The sequence below is a fragment of the Procambarus clarkii genome, chromosome 39, assembly GCF_040958095.1.
Source record: "Procambarus clarkii isolate CNS0578487 chromosome 39, FALCON_Pclarkii_2.0, whole genome shotgun sequence".
Taxonomy (NCBI): Eukaryota; Metazoa; Arthropoda; class Malacostraca; order Decapoda; family Cambaridae; genus Procambarus; species Procambarus clarkii.
This window is the reverse complement of record NC_091188.1, coordinates 100208-114106: the sequence shown is the minus strand read 5'-3', so window position 1 is coordinate 114106 and position 13899 is coordinate 100208. Positions and strand designations below refer to the sequence as shown.

Below are 13899 nucleotides of genomic sequence, written 5' to 3'. Positions count from 1 at the left end.
GTAACCGGCGGTGGGAAACAGCTCTGGCGAGGTTGCGTATTGGCCATACTCGCTTAACCCATGGTCACTTGGAGTGCCGCCCTGCTCCTTATTGTCCTAGTTGCATTGTCCCTCTTACGGTCGTGCATGTCCTGACTTCCAGGACGAGCGCGTGTCTTGCTTTCCGACCGCCCCTCGCGGTCGCCTGTCCCTCAATAGAATTCTTGGGGACTCGGATACTTTTGATATCGTTCGCCTTGTGCGTTTTTGTTCTCGTATTGGCATCCTTGGTGATATTTAGCGCCCTCTGATTATTTTGCGCATTTGATGGTGCTACATAGCCTTCCCGATTTGGTGCCTTTTGATAATTACTTGCCACATTGCACTGCACATGAGATTGCATCCTTAAATTAAGATAATTAATGAGACCACTGACGTGTTGCTGGGACACCAGTACAAACACCCAGCTGGCGACCTGGAGCAGACCAGATATAAAGAGAGGGTCCCAGTGTCAAGACGGGCAGGTTCAGGTGTGTCACAGGTAGACGAACCTCTCCACTCGTTAGGGGTATATATACAAGGCCAGCCCTTGGTTGACTTACGGGCTCACCATAGCCCGTGCTACATGGACACTTCGTCCTGAATAGCTAAATCTTTAACAACAACAACTTAGTTGACTCACGGGAGACATCTCCCGTCCAACCCGTTCTCGCAAATTCGTAAAGTCAATATTGACTTATTAACTACGTGCATAGGTGACATACTAAACATAATAGATACCCTTAAAAAGATTCATAGAAAACACCGACCTTACCTAACCTTGTTAGTATCTTAAGATAAGCATCTTATTGCTTCGTAATTACAATTGTTACTTAACCTATACCTATTATAGGTTAGGTAATAATTGTAATTACGAAGCAATAAGATGCTTATCTTAACATACTAAGTAGGTTAGGTAAGGTCGGTGTTTTCTATGAATCTTTTTAAGGGTATCTATTATGTTAAGTATGTCACCTATGCACTTATTTAATAAGTCAATATTGACTTATTAAATTTGCGAGAACGGGTTGCTCCCGTCACGCAGGGTGCAGTCGCACCTCCACAGATCTCCAGTATCAGCTCTTGATACTGGTAATGGCTTAAAAGGGCCACCACTTACGGGCTATTCATGCCCGTGCCACCTTTTGGGTGGCTTAATCTTCATCAATCAATCATTAGTCGCCCCAGGGCGAGCAGTGGCGCCTGGTACTGGGGGGCAAAGACCCGTGGGACGATCCCAACCATAGGTAGGAGGGGGTGAATCTTGACATAGCTTAACATCTATTGTGGAAAATTACTTGAATCGATAATTGCAAATACCATTTGTCTTCATCTTGGCCAAATGTAAACTGTCAACAAAATTATTTGCACGCCCTCAGTCACTATGTGATGAACTGCAAAAGGATACGTGAATACAGAGACAATTCTAACAAATGTTCCAGAGATGTGTAAATACTTTATTCAAAATTACCTGCTACCAGAAATCTTAGCCATACATCCCCAGTTTGCTAACTGAAGGTAGTAACTAAGTGATTGTAACCTATCCACCGCTGCCCACTGGATGGGGGAGGGGGGGGTGGTGGTGTATGTGTGCAGGACAAACATATCTCCACATATGTCAGTTGCTTAATTTAAAAACTGTGGTTGATCTCGAACCCAATGATGGTGTGACGATGTCTTGAATTTTGTAACTAGCTCAAGATTGTAACTTGCTTAGCTAAATGAATTGTGGGGTTCAGTCCCTGAAGACACGCACATCCTGGAAGTCAGGACATTCATCAAGGATATGCACGACCATAAGAGACAATGCAGTTTGGACAAGAGTTAGCAGAGCGGCGCTCCATTAAGTGCCCGTGAGTTAAACATGTATACCAGTGCATAATCTCGCCAGCGTCGTTTCCTACCGCCAGTTACGGTGGTAGGAGGAAGGCCATGGGGACATGCTACCCTTAAGACCACACAGTTTGTTACCAGAAATAGAAGACCAATGGGCCCGGATTGAGAAATGAATAACTGGGTAGAAGTCGAAATATGGAACACCTTTGCAGGAAATGGAACCAGTGCTGATAGCCTCCTTTGCGGCAGCATAATCATACAGAAAGCATAAACTTTCTGAAAGCAAAGTAGCATAGACACACCTCATTTGTGCACCTGAAAGGACCATGCCTAAATCTCCAGTATCTGTTGCAAAAGCGAGGAGAGGGAATGTACTCGTGAACGTAGCATCTGGCACCAGCAAGATTGACAGATGAAAGGGACCTATGTACTATAAAGTGACCTTCACAACGCAACGAGGCTGATGACTGACCAGAGGGGGCTGAGTGAATGTGTCTATCTGGAGGATTGATTGACCTTGGGTCTCTTAAGGAAATATTTATCATCCTCGTGGCAGTCATTCGGTTCCCTATCACCAGTCGAAACATGGTGTAGAAGAACAGTGCCATTTAACTGGGCATTTTTTTGAGATCCGAAGAGGGCTATCTCCTATGCAGGACAACGAAGCCAAGCAACGACACACTTACCAGTACGGGTGGGGTTAAAAGTGACAAAGGTATCCACCGAATCAATGAGGTGTTTATGGATAAATGAATCGGGATGAGTAGGATTAACATGGTTTGAGATTAAAATACTTGGTCGATATAGCAGGACCAAAAAAATCTTGTAAAGTATTAGATTAGAGAGGAATGAGAGTGCAGAGGTGAGGCCCCGAACACCCCCAAGTAAGAGAGGGGGTAAAAGGTGCAGTCGTTACGAGAGACCGAGTTACTCCAGGTGATGAGGTGGTCACCACTGGAGGCTTGGGGCTCAACCCTGCCACAAAGGTGGGAGGGGAAAGCAGTAAGGAGACAGTAAGGAGGTGGGAGACAGTGAGAGTCAAAGCAGCAGCTTGGTCAGGGCCCAACGTAGCAGGAGTTGCAGAACCCGGCCTTCTAACACAGTCCGATGTGGGGGGGGGGGGGCCTGGTTGCCCACCCCATGAGTCTGAGAACTTAAATGAGGGCCAGAGAATGGCATAAAAACTAAAAAGTACAAAATTTTTTCCACAACTAAGCCTCCATACCCACCATGGAGCCACAATTAGAGGATCGGACACCCAACAAAACTGGGTTCCCCAGTGGAGTAACGTGGATATACACCCTGCAATCACCACCTTAAGAACCGTCAGTCTGTTGAGATCAGGCTCGGCAACAAAGGCACGGTTTGAAAATAAAAGCGTCCCCTTACTTGACAGTCAGGTACCACAGTACTACAGGTGAGAGAGAGTGCCTTCCCAAACACGCGCCATCAAAACGGAAGACGTTGGAAAGAATATTCAAGAATGGCAAAAAGTCAGCAGGAAAGAAGAAATGGGAAGGAAAAATGAAACGTGAGGAAGAGGAAAAGCAGCCAGCAAAATTTATGAAGGTGGCAGTAGAAGCATAAGGACTCAAAAGGACAGAGGACAGGTTGTCCCATAGAGCATCACACTCCAGCAGCCGCCCACCAAACCCCCCTCACGACGACAATGGGCTGGAGAGGTAGGGGGAGGGGGGTCAATGCTATATAATTATATGTAGGTTTCTTAGTAGTAAATAAAACCAAGTCTTATCCCAAGATATAAGTGTATTAAATATTGCACAAAGAATTTCTTTGTGGGTGCCTACAGCTCTAAAAATTGTAGGTTCTAAAAATACAGCATAACAATTGATCTTTAGCCAAATATTTTGCATGGACTTAATTCAAGAATAATTAGATCCACTGTACTATACCTTATTGCAACAGATTAGACATATGTGATTAAGATACATTATCATTTAAACCAGATATAGTTACTGAAACTTCTTCCAACCTACAATCTAGACAGTTGCTGAAGGCTAAGCTAACAACTATACATCAGGTACATTATGTTTCGAGCAGTGCTGGGTAAATCACAACTTGGCTTCATGAGTCAAATAAATGAGGATTCATATAATAATTATTCATACAATTATGTCCTTAAATCACCTTATTTCCATACGCTAGTGGATGTAGGAGCATTTTTTTTTTTTTTGCATACATAGAAAGTTGGGCAAGTTTCCATCCACTTGATACCTCAGTTAACCAAGTAAGTAGGTACCTGGGAGTTGGGCAACCATTGTAGGTTGCATCCTGGAAAAGGTCATCAGTAATTGGCCTAGGGAACACCAATAATCCTAACAGGCTTCCTGTCCCCGACTGTGGGAAATTTTTTAAGATGAACCATAACCACTGGCAAAAACCTTGCTAGTCTCATTATGGAATGACCCCCCCCCCCCAAAAAAAAAAAAAAAAATAAAAATAAAAATAAAAATATAAGCTATCAGTAAAAATTTTATGACCAAGAAAATATAACTATCAGCAGTTAATACTAGTATATCAGATAATCAAAATCATTAACTTTTGCACGTGTGTGTAAAAAATGCCTATCAAAGTTCTAATCAGAGTTTTACAAAATGCAAAGCAAAATGAATTCAGTAGTCTTTATTACAAATTCTATGCATTATGCTATTTTTCTTGACTGATAAATGGTATAACCTAAAAGGTTAGATTTCTCAAGAAAAAAATACACCAGCATTGTGATGAAATGCCAATTTCTGGGTGAGCCCCATGAAGCTACTAAGCTATCATGCCAAGCTACTAGGTGCCACCAGTCGCAGAGTTCTTTTCTGCCTTCCTGGGACCAGAGACAGAATCCCAGCTCCTCTAGAGAAGTGCAGGGAGCAGTGGCACTATGATAAAATTATATGTGAATTTTAATAATGTCTGCACCACCAGGGAAACCCACAAAGTCAGCAAAACACAACAGAAAAGAATCCATCAATGCCTCAAAATCTCCAAAAGAACTCCCCCCAACAATGTAAATAAATGATTGAAAATTCATGAAACTACCACAAGCTTGTTCGCTCCACCTCTTCATCTCATTTGGGGGGACGAGGGAGGCAGACTGGGTCAGATGGGTGCTCCACCCTTGGTTCTATGATGAAAAAAACACCCCAACTTCCTTGGGGGAGGCAGGATTTCAGGGAGCCATTGATGCTCACCCAGAAACTGCTGTTTCATTGCATTCAATGCTAATTTTCTAGGGGAAGCCCCTTATGGCTCCCATTTTTCTAATTTTTTTTTAAATTTTGTCAAACAGAACACAAATAGTAAGTCAACCAAATAAAATAGTCCAAGCACAGTTAAAAGCTCCGTACCTCAGGGTACAGTCCTAGATTACACAAAAATCAGCATGAAAATTACCTCTGCTGATGACATTGAAAAACTACAAGCAGATACTAATAGCTTTTGACTGGGCAGCAGAAAGTAATACGTTTAACAGTGATAAATTCCAGGTACTAAGGTACGATAAAAATGACCTCAAACATAACAGGGTACAAAACACAATCAAATCTGCCCATAGTAGGAAAACAGCATGTAAAGGATTTGGGAATAACGTCTAACCTAACGTTTAGGGAGCATAACCAAGCAATTATTGCATTAGCCAGAAAAATGAAAGAATGGATTAAAAGAACTTTCAAATCCAGGGATCCCATCACAATCGTTGTACTATTCAAGTCACTTGCGGTCCCATCTTGAGTACTGCTCAACACTCGCATCACCCTTCAAAGCAGGAGAGATTGCTGAAATAGAGGGAATACAGGGAACATATACAGCATATGTATATGCATACAGACACAATAAAGCATCTAAATTATTGGTAGCCTCTCAAAGTGCACTCACTAAAAAAAAAAAGACGAGAGATATGTCAAATAATATACACAGGGAAAATACTGGGGGGTCATGGCCCAAATCTACATAGGAAAATAATATCCTAGAATGAAACGATATGGAAGAAAATGCAGAAGAGAACCAATAAAGAGCAGGGGTGCCATAGGTACAATCAGAGAACACCGTATAAACATCATAAGTCCACTGTTGTTCAACATACTCCCAGCAAGTATAGGAAATATTGCCAGTAAAAAAGTGGACATCCTCAAGAGAAAACTAGTTTTCTTCAAGAAGTGCCAGACCAACTGGGCTGTGGTGAACATGTGGGCCTGTTGGACCAAGCTCTCAGACATCAAGCCTGGCTTGGGAGTAGATAAACTCTCAGAACCCCATCAAGCGTGTAAGCTATAGGGTATCCAACTGGGCACACAACCTAGACTGCTGTAAAACAGAAACTTCAAGCACATAGCAGTCGCAGCCAGAAAACCCTGAATGTGACCAGAAGGGTTTGTAAGGAGAGTAACAGGCAGAGAACAAGTCTAATATGACTTGGGGTCAAAGATGTCACCAACCCAGCAGGAAGCATAGTGGAGGCAAAAGGAATGAGCATCACTACATGACACAGATGATGCACAACCCTTGAACTTGCACATTGTGAGTGTGGGTTTAGTGGGAATATCCAGTGAACCACCAAATCCGCAAGGGATTTTCAGTCTGCAGGGAATGACCCTGCAGGAAGCCCAGGCACTGGCATTGCTATGCTGTTACTCCAAAATAGGAAACAAGTCCCCCAAGAAGGGAAGTGTGTTTCAAAATACGAATGGGGAAAAAAAAAAATTGTATGGACAATGGAACAGGTCTAAGAAGGCCAACCCAGCTTACCTAAGACTGAGAAGGCAGACCTCGGCATGCCTTGGTTAGGTCGTGTGAACCTCAGTGCACCCCAACCAGCCAAAAATTGTTCCTGGCCCCAGGCAAGACAGAAAATTAAAACTAATGGGCTTACCCAGGCGAGGACCACCATAAATAAGGAAGCGAATTCTGAACACTCCAGGAAAGAGTGCTCAGGTAGTGCAAGGGCAGAGCTAAGGAGTACACAGGGAAGAAATCCCTGTGCCCATGCAGCTCCAAGTGCCCTATACTCCTGGCTCTCACAGCATGTATGTTGAAGCAACCACAAAGGCAAAAACCCACCATTTAGCTGAAACAGAACATGGATGCCAAAAGAATAGAGAAGGCAATACATTAGGTAGTGGTGTGGTGGAGGCAGACCATACTCCATACAGTTTCAAATGTAACCATGATGGGCTCAAGAACCTGAAGATTAGTTGACTGACAGTTGAGAGGTGGGATCAAAGAGCCAAAGCTCAACCCCTGCAAACAAAACTAGCACCGTCTATCTACCATCAACAAAGAGCTAAGGATGGAACAGCCAGCTGACCTGGTCTGCCTCCCTTCTCCCCCAAAATGAGAGGTGAGGCAAGGTGAATGAGCTTATCTCGATGATTTCGGGGCTTTTAGTGTCCCCGCGGCCCGGTCCTCGACCAGGCCTCCATCCCCAGGAAGCAGCCCGTGACAGCTGACTAACACCCAGGTACCTATTTTACTGCTAGGTAACAGGTGCATAGGGTGAAAGAAACTCTGCCCATTGTTTCTCGCCGGTATCCGGGACCACAAGTCTAGCGTGCTGTCCGCTCGGCTCCCTAGAGCTTGCAATAGTTTCATAAATTTTGAATAGTTTTACATTGCTGGGGGGAGTTCTTTTAGTGATTTTGAGGTCATGCGATCTTAGTTTGAGGCATCTATCTTTTCTTATAACAGGCAGTGGTCTTGCTTTATTTTTCTGACATTGTGGGTGCTTCCATGGTGGTGAAGGACATGATTAAAATTCACAGATAATTTCATCACAGTGCCACTGCTCCCTATGCCTCCCTAGAGGGGGTCAGGGGGGTTGCTTTGATCTCCAGTAGGCCGAAAAAACTCCACAATTGATGGCATCTAGTAGTTTGGTATTATATCAACATAGTAGGTTTAGTGAGCCACAAGGAACTCCCCAAGAAAACTAACACAATGCATTTATATTTAAAAATATATAAATTACAACTACAAAATGGCTTCCGGAACTGAAAAACAAGTTACGAGGATAGACTAGAGGTGTTAAACATGCCAAACTAGAAGATAGAAGAGGTGTGATATGATCACCACTTACAACATACTAACAGGAATCGTCCAAATTGACAAAAGAATGCCTGAAATCAGCAACTTCACAAACAAGAGGACACAGATTCACACTAAGGAAACAAAGGTGCCGAAAAAATACTAGTTTTCATTTGCAAACAGATTGGTAGATGGTTGGAACAAGTTAAGTGAGAAGGTGGAAGAGGCCAAAACCATCAGTAGTTTCAAAACGTTATATGACAGAGTGCTGGGAAGACAGGACACCATGAGTGTAGCTCTCGTCCTGTAATCACATTTAGGTGTGGTTACAGGATTATTGAGTACAGGACACAATTTTGTTTAATAATAAAAATAACGCAATACCAACATAAAAAAGAATATTCATGATAATTAATCAGAAATCCCATACAGGTCATTCAATGAAATGAGCACAACCATATAATTTAACTGTTAGATGCACATTCATACACTAAAATGTAACAAAACCTCTGGAACAATGATTTATAGTAATATTTGTTCAAAATCAGTACAGTACACAATTTTTTTATTTCTACCACAAGAAATAATGAATTTTACTTTAAACAGTTTTAGGTTGCAAATGTCCTGTCATGTTTAAATAAAAATCACCTTTACACCAGCTGTATGCTTTTTCTAAATTGTAAAAGTGTACATCTTAAAACAACATATTAATTCCAGTGCTGAGTTGAAATCTGCCTTAGAATTTTTTTCTGTGCAAGTATTGTGCTCAGAACCAATTTTCTGAAAAATACTAAGTTTTGTTATTGTCAATGTTTCTAAAAAGCAGTTACATCTCTTTTACCCTAAACTACTATAAGTGCCAGAAATGTATATTGAAAGATATATATTTTATTACCCCTAATAATACATCATCTTAGATGTTATGATATTAACAAACCACTGCAACTGTCAGCAAAAGTTCTTGTTAACTGATTAACCAAATACTTTGGCAAAGAAGCAATAAGGTGCTACAATCCTTTCATACTGTACCTTAACTTCTATGGCAGTGTTATGCAACATGGGTATTTCCCACCCAATACTCTTTTATACAAATATACAAGATTCTAAATATAAAACTCCTATTATATGATGGTCACCTAACCTCAATTATGTAATGTTGATAAACTGAACAAAATGTATAGAAAAGGTAGTAACAAACAACTTCATGTATTATGGAATAGTCATATAAACTATAGATAAAGAATGTGATAAAAATATGGAAAATACTTATTCTTGAAATATAGTCTGATAACAAGCTACCATAATCTTATGTCCAACACAAAAACTAAACATGCACAGTGGAACAGGGTTTTAATAACTTTACCAATCTACTTTTGTTAATACCTTTCTCTTATAAATTCAACAAGCAGTAAGTTATCTTCACCAGTACAGCCAAAATGCCCCACACATATATAACCACATTAAATTCTTATCCAGCAATATCCCAAATTAACTTAAATATACTGACTGTACTGTAAAGACATTGATACATTACATGACTTAATTGAATATAATTTCACTCAAGCTTAAATGACTATACTGTATAGCTTTCCCTGAATTCTAATTAATTTAAATACACCTTCACTGTTTCAATTTTGATTTAAACTAAATGGGTTGATTTCACCTTTAATTTATCAATACAGTATTTACATAACAATCATCCCTAAATTCACAATGCAATTCATATTCATAGTAAATGTGCCTCTGACCTCCCTGGCAGTGAAACTGACCACCACACAACTATGGCCACTAGCATCATATATTTATTAATATAAAAGTGACCACCGTGAAAATAACTGACACGTAAACTTTTTGTGGCCATTTTTTTAATAAGAATTTCTGTACTAGTCCACAAAAATATAAAGTGTACAGTCTATTGAAGATAACTACATATACTATATCCTAAACTTTTTTAGTACACACTATCCTTAATGCCATATTCTACAGTAGGAACATAGCAGCTTGCATGACTCCTGATTAAAGAAAGAATCTTCATTTATATATCACCGTCAAGAGTTAGTCGCAATTAACTTTGTGCCACTTTAACATGATGGTTTGAGGGATGTCAATGATGGAGTAACAATTTGAGCTACAGTAAGGCAAAATACAGAAAGCTTTACTGGCATGAAAAAGTTAACATTCTGAGCAAGGGAGTAAAATGTTGATCGTGTTATGTTCAATTACATCGCAGAGGTGGAAAGATGGAATCAGACCACGGAATTAGTTGAAGAGTGTGAGAGAAGATGGATGAGGGGGCTATGGTAGGTTTAGGGCTTATTGGCAGGATGTTCAGTTGAAGGAAAGTCAGCAAATCAGACAATGAAATTTTTAACATGGCAATGAACCAAAGCAATTAAACAGTTCATACCCCTTCAAGAGGGTAGTAGATGAAAAGAAAACAGAAAACCCAGTAAGAAGGAAAACAAGACTAAAAAGGCATGGAAAAATATAGGAAATTGGGAAGAGAAACAAAAAGTGAGGTGCTAAAGATAGCAAGGAATAAGTATACTAGAATCAGATCAGCAGAGCCTGTTTAAATATGACAATGACAGAAGCAAAGGAATAAACCTAAGCTAAACGGACTGCAGAGATAAGGGTAAGGCTCATTAAGAGTGACAATGAAGTGAGTAAAGAACTCAACAAGAGTTTCCAGGAGGTCTATGAACTGGAACTATATTGGTGTCCACGGAGAGGTGATAATTCAGCCAGAGGCAACACTAGACAGAACAAACTAATGTAGGAGAGGTAAAAGAAAACCTAAAAGTACCAGATGAAGCAAAAGCATTAAACCACATTAGGCTGCCCCATGGTTATTGAAGGATGCTGCATGGATTCTGTGTTACCCATTAACTCGAACTTTCAACCTGACACGAGACTGGAGAACTCCAGGATATATGGAAAAAGTCAAATGTTGTTCTATTATTTAAGAAAGTGGACAGGCATGAAGCACTAAATTACAGACCAGTGTCACTAAAAAGAAATAATCAGAAAAAGAATAGTGGAACACTTGGAAAGAGTAAATTTTCTAACAGAAGGAAAATGTGAATTCAGAAATGAAAAATTATGCCTGGCAAACTTAATTGAATTCTACAACATGTCACCAAAATAAGGCAAAAACAATTAAGTCAATAAAAGGGGCATTATGATCACCACATACAAAATTGTGAGAGATATTGCAAAAAACTTTTAAGGAAGAATTTTTTAAACCAGCAATACTGAAAAGAAGGGGAAGGTAAGGTAATTTAAAGGGGTAAGCAACTTTGGACAACTGGCATGCCTTTCAGGATGACATGGACAAAAGTATATGGAATAACACTTGGCAAATGGAATTCAATGTGAATAAGTGCCACATTATAGAATATGCAATAGGAGAAAATGGGCCCCACACAGCCTAAAAATTACATGAAGATTTTAAAGAACTCTGATGAAGAAAGAGATCTAGTGAGAGATCTCGAGGATAGTGAACTGTCAGAGGATCACAAAAAGAACACGCTACGAAATGGCTTCTGGAACTGAAAACCAGAGCTTCGAAGAGGCTAGAGGTGTTAAATATGCCAAAGCTAGAAGATTGAAGAAAAAGAGGGGGATATGATCACTACGTACAAAATAGTAACATGAGTCAACAAAATTAACAAGGATGAATTCCTGAAAATTGTAACTTCAGGAACAGGAGTTCATGAATTCAAGCTAAAGAAACAGTTGCTGAAAAAATTAGAAAGTTCTCTTGTAAACAGGGTGGTAGATGGTTGGAATAAGTTAAGTGTGAAGGCGGTGGAGGTGAAAACCATTGGTAGTTTCAAAATATCATTTGACAGTACTGGGAAGATGGGGCATCGCAAGCATACCTACCATCCTGTAAATACACCTAAGTAATTATAATTACCTAGATATAATTATAATTGTAATTATAGATGCACAATACCTCAAATTCAAGATGTTGAAATTAACTATTGAAGATACTGTATGCTATTGATATAAGTAAATGGGAAGGAATTATTAATGTAAAACTGTAAGAAGACACATGATGATAAAAAAGGCCACTTACTCAAGATAAGATAAGGTCAAGTACTCACATAGTGGTTTGAGAGAAATAATTGAAATGAATATATAGAAATGAGAACAGGTGACAGGATTTCTGGGAGAATTTCCTGAAGTAAAAAGGGAAAGTGGCAATAGAATAAGTAAAGGTCCACAACAATGTACAGAAAATAAAATTGGACAAGAGGGTTTGCTTAGCTAGGCCTGCATGGAAGATTTCCTCTCATGGCTATACAATTAGAGGGAATTTCCAGAATGGAATGAGGCACAAGATAGATATTTAGAATCAATAATACAACACAATACACTGTTACATCAATATCCAATTAAATCTAACTGCCATCAATGAAATTAAACAATCAACATTTTAAAATTAAATAAGATTCTATGTATATCTTTTGCTTTCCATTAGTTTAACAGCAGATTAAATCTACTATTTGCTTAAGAGATCATAAGAATTCAGACAGATGAACTTAACAAAAAGTGCCCACCCAATAAATAACCAGTTAAAAATCCTCCTCAGATACAATTATCCAGCAAAGTAAACTACAGTATATTAGTCTCAGATAAAGATAACATTTCTGAAAATAAAATACTGTTTATTTTAAACTAGCCTTGTTTAGCTTGTGCCAAACAATGTCAGTTTTGAACATGTATAATCAATTAAAAAAAAAGAAAAAGAAAAGTAGCCACGAGGACTATAACCACAGTCCTGTTCAGAACAGTTAAGACTTCTCGAGCAATTTTTTATGTACAATTAGAAAGGGGTAAGTTTACAAGTATATTTGGAACTACCACAAAGAGATAACTGCAAACTTCAAACACAACATTTGCCAAACTGTACATACAATCATAATAACCTTTTGGAATATTACGAAGTAAAATAATGTATCCATACCCTGATTTGCAAAATAGCACAGCTAGGCTGTATGAGATCAATACATAAATTTACACTTGCCTAAAAATAGTTTCCCCAAGTAGAGCTTTCCATATTACTCTAAATCACGAAGGTTGATGGTTGACTGAGGATCAGTACTGGGATCAGAGAGAAGATCATGACCCATTAGTGTCTCTTGATAAAGCTCACTAGTTACACCATCATCCTGGAAAAAACAAGTGTTGAATGTAATGAAATGTCAATTTTTGAGTGAGCCCCAGTGGCTCCCTGAAGCTACCATCTTTAATGAAGGTGCCATCCGTCGTGGCACTCTCTGGTCTACTGGAGACCCAGTGCCAGAACCCGGTACCCCATTTCCCTGGAGGTGCAAAGATCTATTCATTTGTCACCACTGAGGAAAGCACCCAGAAAGTCAGTGAGTCGAGACAAACCACAGCTGGCTGCCTCCGAGATCTGCAGCCTCAAAAACAGCCATAGAATACTATGTAATGTATGTAACTAGTTTACAGTGTTGTAAGATATGTAATTAAACGATTGAAAATGTTATCGAACTAGTGCCCACTTCCCCGCCCTATAGCAGGCAATATATGTCACTTACGATTTTTTTATTATTTTTACCATGATCAAATTACTGAAATTAACAGGTTTAGAAGAAAAAATATTTTTTTTTTTTGGTATGTGCCTGTGGGTGACAAATGCTAATTAGCCCTGAGCAACATGAGTTAAGTATTTACGTGATATTTTTTCCTTCTCTTCTACAGTCATCCGAGTTCTCTTTCTGACCCTCCTCACAGGTACAAACTTCAAGCAGATCTTGTATCTGCTTGAAGAACCCTGGCAAGGCAAGGGCAACACAACTGAGCACCTAGGAATGGGTAATTCCTAAGCGTTTAATGGTGTTGAGCCAATGTGATGGGGGGGCCAGGTTTTGGCCTCTAGTTTTAGGAAGAGTTTTAAAGACTTGCAAGAGACTGGTGTGATTCAAATTGGCTGGAGCAATCTAGGATGTAGTAATAGGGAGCCACTGCTGGAGCTCTCCC

At 39.7% G+C, this 13899-nt stretch overlaps 1 protein-coding gene across 3 annotated transcripts in view; it reads right to left on the bottom strand.

Annotated features, from left to right (window-relative positions):
* Positions 1–3603: 3603 nt before the first annotated feature.
* The window catches only part of LOC123750505 (uncharacterized), a 75260-nt gene continuing 64964 nt past the window's right edge, over positions 3604–13899 (bottom strand). For all 3 annotated transcript variants that reach the window (XM_069338235.1, XM_069338236.1, XM_069338234.1), the window contains one exon: positions 3604–13064. In XM_069338235.1, coding sequence (XP_069194336.1) covers positions 12954–13064 — 111 coding nt within the window. In that variant the 3' untranslated portion in view covers positions 3604–12953. The remainder of the gene's footprint in view (positions 13065–13899) is intronic.